The 20,177-nt window shown below is 45.5% G+C and overlaps 1 protein-coding gene across 3 annotated transcripts in view; it reads left to right on the top strand.

Annotated features, from left to right (window-relative positions):
* The window catches only part of ninl (ninein-like), a 55,325-nt gene that overhangs the window by 20,930 nt on the left and 14,218 nt on the right, over window positions 1-20,177 (top strand). For 2 of the 3 annotated variants that reach the window (XM_067610992.1, XM_067610994.1), the window contains exons 6-17: window positions 882-985; window positions 1,086-1,304; window positions 5,477-5,653; window positions 9,041-9,177; window positions 11,030-11,170; window positions 11,522-11,696; window positions 12,284-12,394; window positions 15,734-15,820; window positions 17,626-17,788; window positions 19,597-19,665; window positions 19,801-19,925; window positions 20,010-20,090. In XM_067610992.1, coding sequence (XP_067467093.1) covers window positions 882-985; window positions 1,086-1,304; window positions 5,477-5,653; window positions 9,041-9,177; window positions 11,030-11,170; window positions 11,522-11,696; window positions 12,284-12,394; window positions 15,734-15,820; window positions 17,626-17,788; window positions 19,597-19,665; window positions 19,801-19,925; window positions 20,010-20,090 — 1,589 coding nt within the window. Of the gene's footprint in view, window positions 1-881; window positions 986-1,085; window positions 1,305-2,909; window positions 3,084-5,476; window positions 5,654-9,040; window positions 9,178-11,029; window positions 11,171-11,521; window positions 11,697-12,283; window positions 12,395-15,733; window positions 15,821-17,625; window positions 17,789-19,596; window positions 19,666-19,800; window positions 19,926-20,009; window positions 20,091-20,177 lie in introns of those variants that run through there. The other variant, XM_067610993.1, reaches the window with a different exon arrangement.

Here is a 20,177-nt window from a genome sequence, read left to right as displayed (position 1 = left end):
GTAATATGGTAATATGGTAGTATGGTAATATGGTAATATGGTAGTATGGTAATATGGTAATATGGTAGTATGGTAGTATGGTAGTATGGTAATATGGTAGTATGGTAGTATGGTAATATGGTAATATGGTAATATGGTAGTATGGTAGTATGGTAATATGGTAGTATGGTAGTATGGTAATATGGTAGTATGGTAATATGGTAGTATGGTAGTATGGTAATATGGTAGTATGGTAATATGGTAGTATTGTAGTATGGTAGTATGGTAATATGGTAATATGGTAGTATGGTAATATGGTAATATGGTAATATGGTAATATGGTAGTATGGTAGTATGGTAATATGGTAGTATGGTAGTATGGTAATATGGTAGTATGGTAGTATGGTAATATGGTAGTATGGTAATATGGTAATATGGTAATATGGTAATATGGTAGTATGGTAGTATGGTAGTATGGTAATATGGTAGTATGGTAATATGGTAATATGGTAGTATGGTAATATGGTAATATGGTAGTATGGTAATATGGTAATATGGTAGTATGGTAATATGGTAATATGGTAGTATGGTAATATGGTAATATGGTAATATGGTAGTATGGTAGTATGGTAATATGGTAGTATGGTAGTATGGTAATATGGTAATATGGTAGTATGGTAGTATGGTAGTATGGTAATATGGTAATATGGTAGTATGGTAATATGGTAATATGGTAATATGGTAGTATGGTAGTATGGTAATATGGTAGTATGGTAGTATGGTAGTATGGTAATATGGTAATATGGTAATATGGTAGTATGGTAGTATGTTTACACAGCAGCAGAGGATGGAAACAAACATTTAAATGTGGTTCAACTGTGAGCTGTAAACTCGTGTTGCAGGAGGTCAGCAGGAGGACGAGGAGGAGCTGGGTGTTGTTGGAGGAGGAGGTCACGTCCTGATGGCGGTGTGTGATCACCTGAGCCTGCAGCAGCTCAACACACAGGTAAACACAGAAACAACTTTATTAGAAATGTCAACATAGAACAACCTCCACATGCATCAATTCATTGTGTTGACCTCTGACCTTTGACCCCGGCCTGCAGGAGCTGGATGTGCTGCTCAGGAAGTTGGACGCCGACCTGGACGGCAGAGTCAGCCTCAGGGAGTTCCAGAAGGTTCTGTGTGGCTCCGCCCCCGTCTCCTGCTCCACCCCCGTACGAGGCGCCGACCTGCAGAGGGCGCCGCACATGCTCAGACACGCCGACCTGCAGAGGGCGCCGCACATGCTCAGACACGCCGACCTGCAGAGGGCGCCGCACATGGTCTGACATGCTCACGTGCTGTAACACTTTTTATACTACAGACATGTTCACTCGTAGTTTGAGGTTAATGACGTCCTCTGCAGTGGGAGGGGCCTTGAGCTGTTGTGGGAGGAGCATCCTCACCAATGGGAGGGGCTTTGAGCTGTGGTATAACTATATTTTTTATACATATTCAGACGTGGCACTAGAGCAAATCAATAGGTCGGCACTTGATGCTCATGAGGAGATACGATGCATTATATATTTGTATATTTGTATATTTGTTTGTCTTGTTATGAAACCAGTTGAACACGGCTTTGGACGGAGGGAACACAGACCCTCGGTCCTCCCACCAGTTAAAAACAACAACGAATTTGGTCTTTGCAAACGGAAATGATGTACGTGTTTATTTGCATGAAGAGCGGAGAAGTGAATATGCATGTGGAGACGCATGTTAATACCAGGTGTAAACAGATGTACTTAGAGCCGTCCACTTGTGATCGGATCACCTGAGACGGATGTTGCCAGGTGTAAACAGGGCCAACGTGGCCCAGGTCACATTGCGTTTACATTGCTAAATGAATGTGGCCACATGCGGCCCAGACCACCTCTGAATGTGGTCTGAGTGATCGGATCTCAATGCGTCTTGGGTGCGGTCACACCTGTACTTACAGTTGTCCACTTGTGATCGGATCACCTGAGACGCGTGTTAATACCAGGTATAAACAGTGTTCACATTCAAACACTCGACATTCAACTCGTTGGCTGCAGGAATAAGTTGATTGATAAGATTCAGGTTCAGATTCAGATTCGGAAAACTTTATTGTCTGTCGTGACAGATAATCGTCGTAGACGTGGCTCAGCAGACAGCGTACTGTACAAAACTCAGACTAAAATATACAGAAACAAAATAAAATATACAGCACAAATAACTTAGAATAAAATACATCTAGTGTGTGCAAAGTGGCACAGTGCATGCAATTCCTAGTTAGTTTGAAATACTTATGGCAGTGGGAATGAAGGAGTCCCAGTAAGTGGTTTTTGTGGGTAGGGGGCCTTTATAGTGGCGGCCTGATGGTAGAAAGACGTGTGCAGGAGGTGAGTGAAGTAGAAGTCATCAGTTCTTCAAAAACACAAACACAAATGATGTATCGATGACATTTAATTCTTTCAATCCACCATAAATGAAGCTGCTGCTGTTCATCGTGTGGAGAACCAATAAAGTTTGTTTGTAGTCTCACAGTGACACAACTTATATATATTTATATATTTTCATGTAGACAAAACCTCCTCCCCTCCTGTTAGTCCTCCCCTACTGGTGAGAAACGTCCTAAACACAGTTAAAATCTATTTTATTATTAAATGAATGAAGAGAAATAAACTAAACATACGGATGTGTGTTTGTGAGGAACATCTGGCAGAGGAGACGTGAAGCCTCATAAACATCTGGAGTTCACCGTCATGTCGTTTGTGTTTTCATTGAATACCCTGCAGGATCATTTCAGACCTAACTTAGTCAAACTGAATCTGTGAATGAATCTAATCAGTCTGAGTTTACGAAGAAGCTCCTGAATGCATCAGGAGCTTCTGCAGCAGCTGACAGTCATCTGTCCAATCAGGTGGGCGGGGCTCGGCCAGATGCTGCAGGTGAACAGGTGGCTGCTGACACACACACAGACAGACAGACAGGTAGAAGTCATCATGTACTGCACGTCAGGTCTGATCTCAGGCTGTGGTTTGTTAACGTGGGTGAGGACAGACAGGACAAGCGCTGAGGCCGGAGCCTACTGCTACACACAGGTGACCTACTGCTACACACAGGTGACCTACACACAGGTGACCTACTGCTACACACAGGTGACCTACACACAGGTGACCTACACACAGATGACCTACTGCTACACACAGGTGACCTACACACAGGTGACCTACTGCTACACACAGGTGACCTACTGCTACACACAGGTGACCTACACACAGGTGACCTACTGCTACACACAGGTGACCTACTGCTACACACAGGTGACCTACACACAGGTGACCTACACACAGATGACCTACTGCTACACACAGGTGACCTACTGCTACACACAGGTGACCTACACACAGGTGACCTACACACAGATGACCTACTGCTACACACAGGTGACCTACTGCTACACACAGGTGACCTACACACAGGTGACCTACACACAGGTGACCTACTGCTACACACAGGTGACCTACACACAGGTGACCTACTGCTACACACAGGTGACCTACTGCTACACACAGGTGACCTACACACAGGTGACCTACACACAGGTGACCTACTGCTACACACAGGTGACCTACACACAGGTGACCTACACACAGGTGACCTACTGCTAGCTTCAGATAAACTTAAAAATACGTTTTTGCACAGAAGGAGGACTGTGGATTTTGTCCTCCATCACTTCCATTGTAAGGTCATTATGAAGGGATCTTCTAATGGTCAGTATGAACAGGAGGAATGATTACAGCAAGAAAAACAGCTTTAATGTTAATTTGGGCTCCTGACTGCTGAACCCGTCCTTTTAAAGTGGTTAATGAATTTCAGGTCTGAGTCCATGACGACATCAAGGTTTCTGTCTTGGTTTGTGGTTTTAAATGTTAGCAACTGAAGCTGAGCGCTGACTTTGGCTCCAAAAACAATTATCACTGTTTTATCTTTGTTCATTATTTTTGTAACTTTTATTTTTCCAACAATTGATGACATTGAGGAGAGAGTATATCCTCACAGGAGTCCATCTTTGTAGAACAGTGTCCATCTTCATCACAATACTCATCCAGTTCATTATCATTCCTGGCAACCATTAAGAGAATACTGAAGATATGTCTTTTTAGGAACTCTGCTGAGTATAAATACTCTGGATCTAGTGGGATATACATGTCAATGATTTATTTGACAGTACTGGATAATGCCAGAAGATATGGGAATGATCCCCCATCACTCCTCACCTCCTCCAGCACGATTATCTCAGTTTTATCTTTGCTTGATGATGATCATTGACGATGCACTTACTCAGTGCTTGTATGGGACCAGAGTGCCCTGGCGATATCGTTATGTAAATCTGTGTGTCGTCTGCATATTGAGATATTTAGCTATTTTCCATAATCTGAGCCAATGGGAGCATGTAGATGTTGAACAGAAGCGGCCCCAGATTGGAGCCTTGGGGAACTCCACATGTCATTTCAGTCTGTTCAGGTGTGTAATTACCCACAGACACAAAGTAGTCCCTCTCCTTTAGTAGGACTCAAGACGTTTCCTTTGAAGTGCTTCACATTCAGCTTTCTGCTGTCACAGGTGTATTTTGGTTTGTTGCCCAGATGATTAACATGGTTAACAGATGCTAGTTGTTCTGTAGCTCCATGTTGCAGAGCAGAGAAATAGGCAGTGATCCAGAACACAGGAGCTTCTTCCTGTGTTTACGTTCTTACTCCCTCCCCAGACACATCTGACCAATGAGAGGAGAGCGTGTTCTCACCAGGCTGTTTGTGATACGTTTTGGTTCACTTGGATTTTTCTCTGTGTGAATGAAACTGCACTAAAGTGTAGCCACTCATCCACTGATTTAGACTTGAACAAACACACTAACAGTATCTAACTATCACTGCAGCCCTGCAGCTTCACTGCTTCTTCATGGGCATGTTAAGCTTCAGACAGAACAGTTACTTGCACCAGTTTGACCGCTGGATTGTTTGTTTGTTCGCCCCAAACAGCCAAAATGCATTACTGTACATTAGCTGTAAGCTAGCTAACAGCAGACGCAGTGACTCAGCAGGAACTCTGGTTCCTTCAGTTATTTCCCTCCAGTCTTCTTTTCTCTCCTCTGTATGTTCATAACGTTCATAAAGTGCTGCGATACATGTGGGATTTGTTTGTTCATCAGTCCTCAGCTCTGCTCTCTGTTCTGTGACCTGGTGGCTCTGTGGGATGTTTGTGTGCAGGCCAGCTCTGAGTGAAAGTGGCTAATCCAGATTAAATGTTCCAACAACAGGCGTTTATTAGACCCTGTGAAACCTGCTGGTTGCTGCTGTTTTAAGCTCCTCTGTCTGCAGAGTGTGAAACAGTTTGTTCTGCTGCTGCAGTTTACTCTGACATCCAGACTTTACACACCTTCACCGGTCGGTTCTGAATGTGGACTAACTCTGGTCTCTGATCCTCCATGCAGTCCCAGACGGTTTTAGAGGAGCGCTCGGTGCGCTCCACCTCGCCCTCCCTGCTGACGGCCACCGTGGGGCAGAGAGTCCTCAGCCAGCTGGACGACGGATCAGGATGCACCAGCCCAGAGAGGGTCATCGCCCTCTGGACCGAGGAGGGCATCCGCAACAGCCGGGACATCCTGCAGGTCAGTATGGACCAGGACCAGGTGTTAGCGCTTTACTAGTTCTAGAAATTCAAAACAGTTTGGTAAAAAATGTTTTTAAAATGATTTGTTCAGATAGAACAGGTTTTGCACCAAAGTATTTCACAAAGACAGACACATGTACACACATACAAACATAAAGACATATGTGCATAACAGATGGTTGTGAAAATAGAGCTAAATAGAGATAAGATAGATTAAAATAGAAACAAGTTTAAACACTCAGATAGAAAGAAAAACAGATTAAACACAGTTAAAAGAGAATAAATGAGTCTTCAGGTGCATCTTAAAAGCATCAACAGACTCAGCCTGTCTAATGGCCTCCAGCAGGATATTCCCAGTCCCGTCCCAGTCCACATGCCACGGTGGGAGGATCTGAAGGGTCTGGCGGTGCTGTGAGGGGTGAGAAGTTCTGAGATATAAGTGGGGGCGAGACCATGGAGAGATTTGTAGACAGTTATCCTGTAATGAACAGGGAGCCAGGATAGGCGTGATGTGGTCTCGTTTCTTGTTAATAATCAGACAGCAGCAGCGTTTTGGATAAGTTGTAAACAGGAAATGGTAGCCTGAGAGAGTTACAGCAGTCCAGCCTGGATGATATTAGTGCATAAATGACTCTTTCTAGGTCAGAGGGTGACAGGAAATGCCTCATTTTGGAAATGGGTCTGAGTTGGAAGAAGATGAATCTGATAACAGAATTTACCTGCTTGTGTCTATCGAGTGTAACAGCGAGGTTCTCAGCATGTGGTCTGATGTGGTCTGATGTAAGCAGAGAGGTGACTGAGCTTCTAACAGAGGGATGATGTGAGGGGCCAAAGAGGAAGATCTCTGTCTTGTCCTCCATTTAACTGAAGGAAGTTATGAGTCTTTAATGAGCCTGGTTTTGGGAATTAAGGGGGAGGCAGATCTGTGTAAACAGTGAACAGAGATGTTATGAGTTTGGATGATTCTTCCTAATGGGAGCATGTAAAGACAGAAAAGAAGAGGACCTAAAACTGAACCCTGTGGAACCCCATATTAAACATTTTCAGGTGTGGAGGATGAGCTGCAGCGAATCGTCTGGTTCCACGCTTACATTTCAAACAATCAGGGGCGGATCCAGAGATGCCGACCCAGCGGAGAACTGTGTGGTCGACGTGTGAAAAGCTGCACTGAGATCTAGAAGAATTAAGATCTGCAGCACAGATTGTGAAACTGTCTACCTCTCACCTGTCTGCCTCTCACCTGTCTCCCTCTCACCTGTCTGCCTCTCACCTGTCTGCCTCTCACCTGTCTACCTCTCACCTGTCTGCCTCTCACCTGTCTGCCTCTCACCTGTCTACCTCTCACCTGTCTGCCTCTCACCTGTCTACCTCTCACCTGTCTGCCCTCTCACCTGTCTGCCTCTCACCTGTCTGCCCCCTCACCTGTCTGCCCCCTCACCTGTCTACCTCTCACCTGTCTGCCCTCTCACCTGTCTACCTCTCACCTGTCTGCCTCTCACCTGTCTACCTCTCACCTGTCTGCCCTCTCACCTGTCTGCCTCTCACCTGTCTGCCCCCTCACCTGTCTGCCCCCTCACCTGTCTACCTCTCACCTGTCTACCTCTCACCTGTCTACCTCTCACCTGTCTACCTCTCACCTGTCTGCCCTCTCACCTGTCTACCTCTCACCTGTCTGCCTCTCACCTGTCTACCTCTCACCTGTCTGCCCTCTCACCTGTCTACCTCTCACCTGTCTGCCCTCTCACCTGTCTGCCTCTCACCTGTCTGCCTCTCACCTGTCTGCCCCCTCACCTGTCTGCCCCCTCACCTGTCTGCCCCCTCACCTGTCTACCTCTCATCTGTCTGCCTCTCATCTGTCTGCCTCTCACCTGTCTGCCTCTCACCTGTCTACCTCTCACCTGTCTACCTCTCACCTGTCTGTCCCCTCACCTGTCTGTCTCTCACCTGTCTGCCCTCTCACCTGTCTACCTCTCACCTGTCTGCCCTCTCACCTGTCTGCCTCTCACCTGTCTGCCTCTCACCTGTCTGCCTCTCACCTGTCTGCCTCTCACCTGTCTACCTCTCACCTGTCTGCCCTCTCACCTGTCTGCCTCTCACCTGTCTGCCCCCTCACCTGTCTGCCCCCTCACCTGTCTACCTCTCACCTGTCTGCCCTCTCACCTGTCTACCTCTCACCTGTCTGCCTCTCACCTGTCTACCTCTCACCTGTCTGCCCTCTCACCTGTCTGCCTCTCACCTGTCTGCCCCCTCACCTGTCTGCCCCCTCACCTGTCTACCTCTCATCTGTCTGCCTCTCACCTGTCTACCTCTCACCTGTCTACCTCTCACCTGTCTACCTCTCACCTGTCTGTCCCCTCACCTGTCTGTCTCTCACCTGTCTGCCCTCTCACCTGTCTGCCTCTCACCTGTCTACCTCTCACCTGTCTACCTCTCACCTGTCTGCCTCTCACCTGTCTCCCTCTCACCTGTCTGCCTCTCACCTGTCTGCCCTCTCACCTGTCTGCCCTCTCACCTGTCTGCCTCTCACCTGTCTGCCTCTCACCTGTCTGCCCTCTCACCTGTCTGCCTCTCACCTGTCTCCCTCTCACCTGTCTGCCTCTCACCTGTCTGCCCTCTCACCTGTCTGCCCTCTCACCTGTCTGCCTCTCACCTGTCTGCCTCTCACCTGTCTGCCTCTCACCTGTCTGCCCCCTCACCTGTCTGCCCTCTCACCTGTCTGCCTCTCACCTGTCTGCCTCTCACCTGTCTGCCCTCTCACCTGTCTGCCCTCTCACCTGTCTGCCTCTCACCTGTCTGCCCCCTCACCTGTCTGCCTCTCACCTGTCTACCTCTCACCTGTCTACCTCTCACCTGTCTGTCCCCTCACCTGTCTGTCTCTCACCTGTCTGCCCTCTCACCTGTCTGCCTCTCACCTGTCTACCTCTCACCTGTCTACCTCTCACCTGTCTGTCCCCTCACCTGTCTACCTCTCACCTGCCTGCCTCTCACCTGTCTGCCCCTCACCTGTCTGCCCTCTCACCTGTCTGCCCCTCACCTGTCTGCCCTCTCACCTGTCTGCCCTCTCACCTGTCTGCCTCTCACCTGTCTGCCCTTTCACCTGTCTGCCCCCTCACCTGTCTGCCCCCTCACCTGTCTGCCCCCTCACCTGTCTACCTCTCACCTGCCTGCCTCTCACCTGTCTGCCTCTCATCTGTCTACCCTCTCACCTGTCTACCCTCTCACCTGTCTTCTCCCTCACCTGTCTGCCCCCTCACCTGTCTGCCCCTCACCTGTCTGCCCTCTCACCTGCCTGCCTCTCACCTGTCTGCCCTCTCACCTGTCTGCCCCTCACCTGTCTGCCCCCTCACCTGTCTGTCTCTCATGTAGAGTGTTTGTGTCTCCACAGACGCTGGACTTCTCTCTGGAGGAGCGTGTCAGTCTGGCAGATCTGACTCTGGCTCTGGATAACGAGCTGCTGGTCGGCGGTAACGGCATCCAGCAGGCGACGCTCATCTCCTACAAGACCGAGATCCAGCACCTGCAGTAGGTTTCAGCCGACACGCGTCTGATAAACTCAACTCAGCACTAAATCTACGACGTTCTGCAGTTAATAACTTGTCAGATTTGACTGCATTATTTAAGTTGATGAACTTTAGATCAGCGTGTAGTCGTGTCTCTTCGTCATGTTTCATGTCTGACTTTCTCTAAACTTTTTCAAATATATATAAAAACCAAAGAGGCAAAACTCCAAAATTTCACTAAATGCTGGAAAATTCTGGAAAAACGATGAAGTCAGTGATCAGATTGATCTTCTAAAGATCAAATAATAACAGGATGGACTGATAACGTTTCATCTGTGGATGTTTCTCTGCTGGCTAACAGTCTTTGTGCTAAGCTAGGCTAAAGCTACCCCGTACATGTCTGTGTACTACTGCAATTATTGATTCATCTGATTATTTTCTCCAGTAATCAATAAATTGTTTGGTCTATAAAATGTCAGAAAATGTTGATCAGTGTTTCCAAAGACGACGTCCACAACTCAAAGATCTTCAGTTTACTGTCATAGAAACCAGAAAACTTTCACATGTAACAAAACGATTAATGATCAGAATAGTTGCAGATGAATTTTCTGATGATTGATTAATCGCTGCAGCTCTACAAGTGGAAACAAAGAGATGAAACATGTCGGGCTGCTTCTTCACAACATGTAGAAACGTTACTGTAGTTGGAGGTTCAGGCTGCAGGTTTCCATGGAGACTTCCTGTCACATCCATTGATCATTCCTTCAGACTTTAGTTCAACCAGCAGAGAGCTGACACACTGTTACTGTAGAGAAGAAGAAGAAGAAGAAGAGCTCCCCCTGCTGGACAGGAGCAGTGTGTTAAAGTCCAACTGAAGTCCCGTTTAATCCTCCCGCCGATGTTTTCCTTCATTATTAAAATGAAGATAAAAGGTCTTAATATCATAAATGCTCCTTTTTGTCTCAGCCAGCTGGGGGGGGGTCAACACATCAAGTGAAAGAGGTTTTGCTCGCTGTAATCATTCCTCCTGTTCATACTGGATATTAAAGATCCTTCAAATGTGTTTTCAATGTTAGTGATGGAGGATAAAATCCACAGTGTGTCCACACAGTCATTTAAAAGTGTGTGTGAAGCTTCTATTCAGCTTCAGCAGTCTGAGTTAGTCATATCAAGTGGATATCTGACACATTTACAGTCTTTTTAGCATCAAATTCCCTCTTTGTGTTTCCTCGGACAGTGTTTCCCTGTTGAGCTGCAGGTGGAAGTATAGTAACAAAAAGAGGAACTTTGGCACTAAAAAGACTGTAACGTTGAAAGATATCTACTTGATTTGACTCATTTGGACGCTGAAGCTTCATATTAGCTTCAGACTGTGGATTTTGTCCTCCATCACTTCCATTGTAAGGTCATTATGAAGGGATCTTCTACTGGTCAGTATGAACAGGAGGAATGATTACAGACAGAAACACACTGACTGTTGGTTTAAGACTGACTGGAAAACTGTGAACTCGTCCTTTAAAGTTCCACTTTAACAGTCAGATGATTCGTTAAGTTCTTATTGTTCTGAACATGTGAAGAAGCGTCATGTTTGTCACTTTAGCTGTGTGTGTGTGTGTGTGTGTGTGTGTGTGTGTGTGTGTGTGTGTGTGTGTGTGCGTGTGCGTGTGCGCGTGTGTGTGTGTGCGTGTGTGTGTGTGCGTGTGCGCGCGCGCGTGTGTGTATGTGTGTGTGTGTGTGTGTGCGTGCGTGTGTGTGTGCGCGCGTGTGTTTGCGTATGTGTGTGTGTATGTGTGTGTGTGCGTGTGTGCGTGTGTGCGTGTGTGCGTGTGTGCGTGTGTGTGTGTGTGTGTGTGTGCGTGCGTGTGTGTGTGCAGGGTGGTAGCAGAGCAGGCCTGCAGGGAGCGGGATAAGGTGAAGTCAGACCTGGATCTGGCCGACCAGAGGAACCTGCAGCTGGTCAGAGAGGTGGACGACCGACACGCCAGCATGGAGACGCTCAACCAGAGCAGGATCAGGTCTGTTTATACATCTATACGTTTATACGTCTATACGTTTATACATCTCCCGCTTTCATAAAGGAATAAATGTAAACATTAAGTTGAGTAGTTGTCCATGTATGATAATAATAATTAACTGAGACCAGACTCCTTCCACCTCACTGACACAGTAAAACAAATATAAACAACAAACAAATAAACAGTAAAAATTAAAACACAGTTAAAATAAAACCAGTAAAAAGAAGAGCAGTAAGACTGAGAACAACAAACATACAGATATAAAAAACATCCTATTAAAAACCACAGATATGACAGCGAATCAGATCGCAGCGTTGCTGTCGTGTTGACGAGCTGCTCTGTGATTGGCAGGGACCTGGAGCAGGACTTCCGTGATAGGCTGACGGCTCTGCGCAGTCAGTCGGAGCAGGAGAGCGAGGCTCTGCTGCAGCAGGTGGAGAGAGAGCGCGGCGCGCTGCACGACGAGCTGCGGCTGCTCAGAGCGCAGGAGGCGGGGCTAAGGGAGGAGCTCGGCAGCGCCACGCAGGTGTGTACGCGTCACTCACCTGGTGATGTCACAGTGATGTCATCAGACTCAAACACACTAACAGAAAATCTGCGTTACAGTTTGGAGGTTTTGATTGTGGAGTTTGCCTGCAGCGAGGCTCTAATGAAAGGCTCTATCCAGGTGCATTATGGGAAATGTAGGATCCAGTGTTTTTAACCCATAACGGAGACTAACAGTCAAGATATCTGCTGCTCTGATTATTTGTTATTGATCTGCTTCGGCCTTCAGTTTGAGTTAAACTTCTTGTTTCTTTTTGTTGTAGTTTTAACTTTGAACGCTTGTTCAGATTCTTCTTTACTCGCTTTTTGAGCAGATTTTGTCATTTAAATCAGGAAATGTTTCTAACTTCAGACACTGATGCATCGAGCACTTTGATTCAATCATGTTTTTATTCCTAATCTAACATTTAAAGAAGTGAAATCAGTTGTTATATTAGTGTGTGAACATTTAAATGGAGAGCTGTGTGTGTGTGTGTGTGTGCGTGTGTGTGTGTGTGTGTTCAGACTGTCTTACTGGTTTTAATGTGAACATAAATACTGGTGTTAACGTGTGTTTGACGTGTTCAGGAGAACAAACGTCTGGAGGACGAACTCAGTGTCGTAAAGCTGAAACTGAACGAAGCAGAAAGTTCAGTAAACAAACTGCAGAGAGACGTGAAGCACCTGCTGCAGGACAAGGTACACACTCACTACTACACACTACTACACACACACTGCTGCAGGACAAGGTACACACTCACTACTACACACTACTACACACACACTGCTGCAGGACAAGGTACACACTCACTACTACACACTGCTACACACTACTACACACATACTGCTGCAGGACAAGGTACACACTCACTACTACACACTACTACACACTCACTACTACACACTGCTACACACTCACTACTACACACTGCTACACACTCACTACTACACACTCACTACTACACACTACTACACACTCACTACTACACACTGCTACACACTCACTACTACACACTGCTACACACACACTGCTGCAGGACAAGGTACACACTCACTACTACACACTACTACACACACACTGCTGCAGGACAAGGTACACACTCACTACTACACACTACTACACACACACTGCTGCAGGACAAGGTACACACTCACTACTACACACTGCTACACACTACTACACACATACTGCTGCAGGACAAGGTACACACTCACTACTACACACTACTACACACTCACTACTACACACTGCTACACACTCACTACTACACACTGCTACACACTCACTACTACACACTCACTACTACACACTACTACACACCACTACACACTCACTACTACACACTACTACACACTCACTACTACACACTACTACACACTACTACACACTCACTACTACACACTGCTACACACTCATTACTACACACTACTACACACTGCTACACACTCACTACTACACACTACTACACACACACTGCTGCAGGACAAGGTACACACTCACTACTACACACTACTACACACTCACTACTACACACTGCTACACACTCACTACTACACACTCACTACTACACACTACTACACACTCACTACTACACACTGCTACACACTCACTACTACACACTACTACACACTCACTACTACACACTACTACACACTCACTACTACACACTACTACACACTCACTACTACACACTACTACACACTCACTACTACACACTACTACACACTCACTACTACACACTACTACACACTACTACACACTCACTACTACACACTACTACACACTCACTACTACACACTACTACACACTCACTACTACACACTCACTACTACACACTCACTACTACACACTACTGCACACTCACTACTACACACTCACTACTACACACTCACTACTACACACTACTACACACTCACTACTACACACTACTACACACTACTACACACTCACTACTACACACACACTACTACACACTCACTACTACACACTACTACACACTCACTACTACACACTACTACACACTACTACACACTCACTACTACACACTACTACACACTCACTACACACTACTACACACTCACTACTACACACTACTACACACTCACTACTACACACTGCTACACACTACTACACACTACTACACACATACTGCTACACACTCCTACACACACTCACTACTACACACTACTACACACACTGCTACACACACACTGCTACACACACTACTACACACTACTACACACTCACTACTACACACTACTACACACTACTACACACTCACTACTACACACACACACTACTACACACTCACTACTACACACTACTACACACTCACTACTACACACTACTACACACTACTACACACTCACTACTACACACTACTACACACTCACTACTACACACTACTACACACTACTACACACTCACTACTACACACTACTACACACTCACTACACACTACTACACACTCACTACTACACACTACTACACACTCACTACTACACACTGCTACACACTACTACACACTACTACACACATACTGCTACACACTCCTACACACACTCACTACTACACACTGCTACACACACTGCTACACACACACTGCTACACACACTACTACACACTGCTACACACTGCTACTACTACACACTCACTACTACACACTCACTGCTACACACTACACACTACTACACACTCACTGCTACACACTACTACACACTGCTACACACTACTACACACAGCTACACACACACTACTACACACTGCTACACACACACTGCTACACACTGCTACACACACACTACTACACACACACACTGCTACACACTGCTACACACACACTACTACACACACACACTGCTACACACACACTGCTACACACTGCTACACACACACTACTACACACACACACTGCTACACACACACTGCTACACACTGCTACACACACACTACTACACACACACACTGCTACACACACACTGCTACACACTGCTACACACACACTGTGATACAGACACACATTTAATCTCTCAGCTGCAACACATCTGAGTCGTTAAAGCTGCACTGATCAATATTTATAAATCAAAGATCAATAATGAAGCTTTAATGAATATTTTGTAGTTGAACCTCAGAGGCGTCAGAGCAGGAATCTCCCATGATTCATTTCTGTGATGCTCACTAGTGACGAGGTGTTGTGAACCTTCAGCATGTTGATTGAACCCTGAAGAACAAGTCATGACCTCTGTTAGTGATGATGATGATGATGATGATGATGATGATGATGTGTTTACAGCTGCTAACAGACAGGATGAAACATGTCAGATATGTTTACAGCTCGTTCTGATGCCCTCTAGTGGACACCATCTGTTAACACAACTTTAACTGGAATATAAATTAAATTACATACTGATGGAGTTACGTGTGTGTGTGTGTGTGTGTGTGTGTGTGTCAGGCAGTGTTTTGGCATTTAGACACACACACACACACACACACATACAGTACTTGTATACTTGTGAGAACAACACTGTGCGTTACATTAACATCTTCATCTCTCTTCATTTTAAACTCAGTGCAGCTTTTCACAATAAATTTTATATATTTTGATCCTAAATTTCTATTTAATTGTTTTGCATCACAAAGACTAATTATTTATTAGTGTGATTATACTCAGAAAAAAAAACTGGTTCTGAACAAATAAGTAAATAACAACATGTCCTCACTGTTCAGTACAAGAACACACACACACAGACACACACACGTACACACATACACACACACACACGTACACACGTACAGACACACACACAGACACACACACACACTCTGGGCGGTGTAGGGTAACTCGTCTCCTTGTAGCTGATAAATGATTGATGAACGTTTCCTGTGACTTTAGTTTCATTTGTCTCTTTTCTGCGACTGATGGAAACAAATTTTTATTTTTCAGCTCAAACCAAAAAGAGCCTTAATAGACTGATTGATTGATTGATTGATTGATTGACAGCAACCTTGAACCACTACGTTGTGTTTTGTGTCTACAGTTTGGCAGCTTGGACCCGGCCGGCGCTGGTCTGAGTCATGAGGAGCGATTCTCAGAAATCATCAAAGAGTACGAGCTGCGCTGTCGGGTAAGAGAGTCAGAGAGAGTTTATCTGCTGAATGTTTTCAATGGTTGCAATAAAAAAACCTGCTGCAGGTTTATTTCTGGCTTCTACTTCTACTGAATATGAATCAGAGGAGCTGCACATAGAACAGAAGCAACAGAGACAATTACATTATAAATGAAATCTTTGTAAATGATCTAGAAAAGGTTGAGATATATGTGAAGACTGAATGTGTTCAGCTGTTCTCTGTTCTAGAGTCACATGTTGATTCAGTTTGAACTCAGTGAGATGAATGTTTTTACTTCAGTGATGTGAGTGACAGACGATGAAGGAGCTGTAATGTCTGTTTTATGTCTGTGCACCTGAACGCTTCACGTTGCTTCGACAGAAAATCAAGGTGAGAACACCTGAACACATCAGTCTGCTGGTGTGTGTGTGTGTGTGTGTGTGTGTGTGTGTGTGTGTGTGTGTGTGTGTGTGTGTGTGTGACTGTAACATCCAGACATCTTCAACACTCTGAATATGTCTGTAGACTTTGTGGAGAATCTGTTTGAGTTGTTGAGAGTCTCAAACTGAACGTAACTGCAACCTTCCACAAACGCATCACCGCAGTCAGAGATCATCATCATCATCATCATCATCAGTATTTTAAAAATGAACCACAGATATCGGCTTTTTTATTTCACGCATTCTTCTTCTTCTTTGTCAAAACCTGCCACCTACATTACCCACAATGCACCTGGAGCGGCTACAGAGGTCTGGTAACCTCACTTCTTCCTAACCCCACCTCCATACCTGTAGTCTGTGACATCATCAGTGACATCATCAGCTCCTTCTGGCTTTATACTTCTGTTTTCAGAAACTTCTGTTTGCTGTGGTTGCCAGGGAAACAGCTGTAGTTGTGTGTGTGTGTGTGTGTGTGTCAGGCCGTCAAGTCGTCAGGTTGTCAGGCCGTCAAGTCGTCAGGTCGTCAAGTCGTCAGGTCGTCAAGTCGTCAGGCCGTCAAGTCGTCAGGCCGTCAAGTCGTCAGGTCGTCAAGCCGTCAAGTCGTTAAGTCGTCAGGCCGTCAATTCGTCAAGTCGTCAGGCCGTCAAGTCGTCAAGTCGTCAAGTCGTTAAGTCGTCAGGCCGTCAATTCGTCAAGTCGTCAGGCCGTCAATTCGTCAAGTCGTCAAGTCGTCAAGTCGTCAGGTCGTCAAGTCGTCAAGTCGTCAAGTCGTCAAGTCGTCAAGTCGTCAATTCGTCAAGTCGTCAAGTCGTCAGGCCGTCAAGTCGTCAGGTCGTGAGGTCGTGAGGTCGTGAGGTCATGACGCTCTCTGAAAGACATTTTGAGCTCTTTTATTCACACGATCTGTTAATCTGCATCTCTGCCTGAGGGAATTACCCACAGTTCATAGAGCTGACGTTAAATCAGTGTTAAATATGGGGTTACCAGTAGGGTGTTGAGCCTGCCATAGTGGGAGCACTGGTACGACTACATGTGCAGTCAGTGCAAACACATGAGGTCAGAGGTCATATTACACACCTGCTTTAAAACATCTAACTAAACATCTTCTCACTTTGACTTCATGATGCTGCTTTATGAGACGATCAGTCGATTATTTGATGTTTATCTGTTTTATACTTTAATGTTTTATGAGTTTTTGTTTCTCACTGAGACGAATCTTGAATCTTATGTCTTAAGTGTCTCATCGTGAAGAAAGTAAAAACTGTAAAATATCCGTGGGTAACATGTTTTGGTGTTGTCAAGGTAACCAGATGACTCAAAGTGCTGGGATGGAGCCTGTGTGTAGCTGCTGAAAGTGTGTGTGTGTGTTGTGATGCGTTCAGGAGCTGCGGGACAGAAACGATGAGCTGAGCTCAGAGTTGGAGCTGCTGAAGAGTCAGAGGAGCAACAGGAAGTCCAGACGCTCCGCAGGAAACGACACGCTGAGCTGGAAACAACAACAACAACAACAACAACAACGCTCCGACAGCGCAGAGTCTGACTCCGGTAACACACCAACACACACTGACACACAACATCATACTGCAACAGGCAGCAACACGCCCACAATAAGCCAGTCTGGAGTCAGGCTGAAGTTTTTATACGACTGCGATGAAGAATCTGAACCTGAACATGTTGGACTCAGTAAAGACTTTACGTCCCTTTTCTTACTGGTCTGTCTGGAAAATGTTTCTTTTCTTACACTTAGACGACATTAAACACATAATATGTAATTTCAGCTGTTAGGCGTCTCATTTAAAACAACAAAAAAAGATGAAGTGTGATGACGGTGTGAAGTAGTGAAGGATCATGGGAGTTGTTGTCTTCATTGTTAAACTTGTTCTCCTGGTCAGGATTCCTTCAGTGTCCATCATTCAGGATGTTTCTACCAGGAGCTGAATGATCTGCAGAGTTCCCGGTGGTTGAAAGCAGTTAAAACACTGAATAAAACAGTTTCAAGTTAAAAATCAGTGTTTCTCTGATGCTGTTCAGCTGATACAGGACGTTCAGAGAGGCTGTTAGCCGAGCTGCTGCTAACGTTTGCTCAGCTGATACAGGACGTTCAGAGAGGCTGTTAGCCGAGCTGCTGCTAACGTTTACTCAGCTGATACAGGACGTTCAGAGAGGCTGTTAGCTGAGCTGCTGCTAACGTTTACTCAGCTGATACAGGACGTTCAGAGAGGCTGCTAGCCGAGCTGCTGCTAACGTTTACTCAGCTGATACAGGACGTTCAGAGAGGCTGTTAGCCGAGCTGCTGCTAACGTTTACTCAGCTGATACAGGACGTTCAGAGAGGCTGTTAGCTGAGCTGCTGCTAACGTTTACTCAGCTGATACAGGACGTTCAGAGAGGCTGCTAGCCGAGCTGCTGCTAACGTTTGCTCAGCTGATACAGGACGTTCAGAGAGGCTGTTAGCCGAGCTGCTGCTAACGTTTACTCAGCTTGTTTCTCTGATAACTTCAGATCCAGACGTCCAATGACTAAAATCCTTCATCTGGTTTTAAGTTTAAAATGACCAAGATCTAAAAAGCGTACCGTAAAAATTTGGCTTAAATTGGAATAAAAATCAATTTATGACGCCATTGTGGCGGGAAACATAATGCTGATGCATGCATCTAGTGTGCGTTTACTCTGGTGGAGGTATGACGCCATCGACAGCCGACCACATGAAACAAACTGTTATCTGATTAAAGTTTCTCTGGGTTTCAATATTGTTGGAAACATTTGGGATGATGTAAGAACACAACAACAATAAAATATATATAACATAGATCTAGTTGAATATTATAGCTTTAATAGAAAGTTACGCAGAATAAAGAACAAAACCTGCAGCTTCAGCCCAGATGTGTCTGAAATATTCTCAGATTTAAGACAAAATAAAATAAATTTGGGCTGCATGTGGATTAAAGCTGAGTGTTTGTGTCACACGTCACATGATCCAATCACAGCCAATCAGGACACAGCTTCAAAGTAAAAAAAACAAAGTGACATCAGAACATCAGAAACTGGAGTTTAGTTCCTGAGCAGGTCTGACCTGTTCAGGTAAGAGATGGACACGCCCACCACACACACACACACACACACACACACACACACACACACACACACACACACACACACACACACACTCTCTCTCTCAGGTGTTTCTGGGTTTATCATGTCTCACAGTGAGTCTCTGCTTCGTGTCTCTGTCTCACTTTGTTTCATCCACTTCTGATCTGTTTGTGTTTGTTTATTTGTGTGTTTATTTATTTGTGTGTTTGTTTATTTGTGTGTTTGTTTACTTGTGCGTTTGTGTTTATTTGTGTGTTTCAGACGACTCAGACATGCAGCGCAGCTCGTCTGCTATGGTCAGGAAGAAACTGCAGCCGGCTGATAAAACAGGTGAGAAACACAACCTGCTGATGGACAGGGGGTGGACACAATAATGTGAACACACAGGGACCAGTGTGTGTGTGTGTGTGTGTGAACATGCAGTCAGCAGCTCTCTAAGAGTTGATGTTTGTATCTCTGCGGCAGCTCTGTGCTCGTTGGACGGCGTCTCCGGTCCCGCCGTCAGTATTCAGACTGAACTGGCTCTGGAGCAGCTGAAGCAGAAACACAACCAGGAGCTGCAGAAGCTGCACATCCAGCTGGAGACTCAGGTACTGCAGCAGGAGGCTGAGACTGAAATATTATCATCCAGTAAATCCACCAACACTCTGTTTCTGTTTCTCCTGCTGGTCCAGGTGAACTACTACGAACGCAGTCAGGAGCTGATGAGGCAGAGCATGGAGGTGGAACGGAAAGACATCTCTCAGGCCTTCAAGGTAATCAGGACAGTGAACAGTCTTCATAATCAGTCATTCAAACTGTTAACGCAGTAGTTTCTGCTTCGCACCTTTGAATTAGAATAG

The sequence above is a fragment of the Thunnus thynnus genome, chromosome 14 (genome assembly GCF_963924715.1).
Source record: "Thunnus thynnus chromosome 14, fThuThy2.1, whole genome shotgun sequence".
Lineage (NCBI taxonomy): Eukaryota > Metazoa > Chordata > Actinopteri > Scombriformes > Scombridae > Thunnus > Thunnus thynnus.
This window is presented reverse-complemented; position numbering and strand designations above follow the sequence as displayed.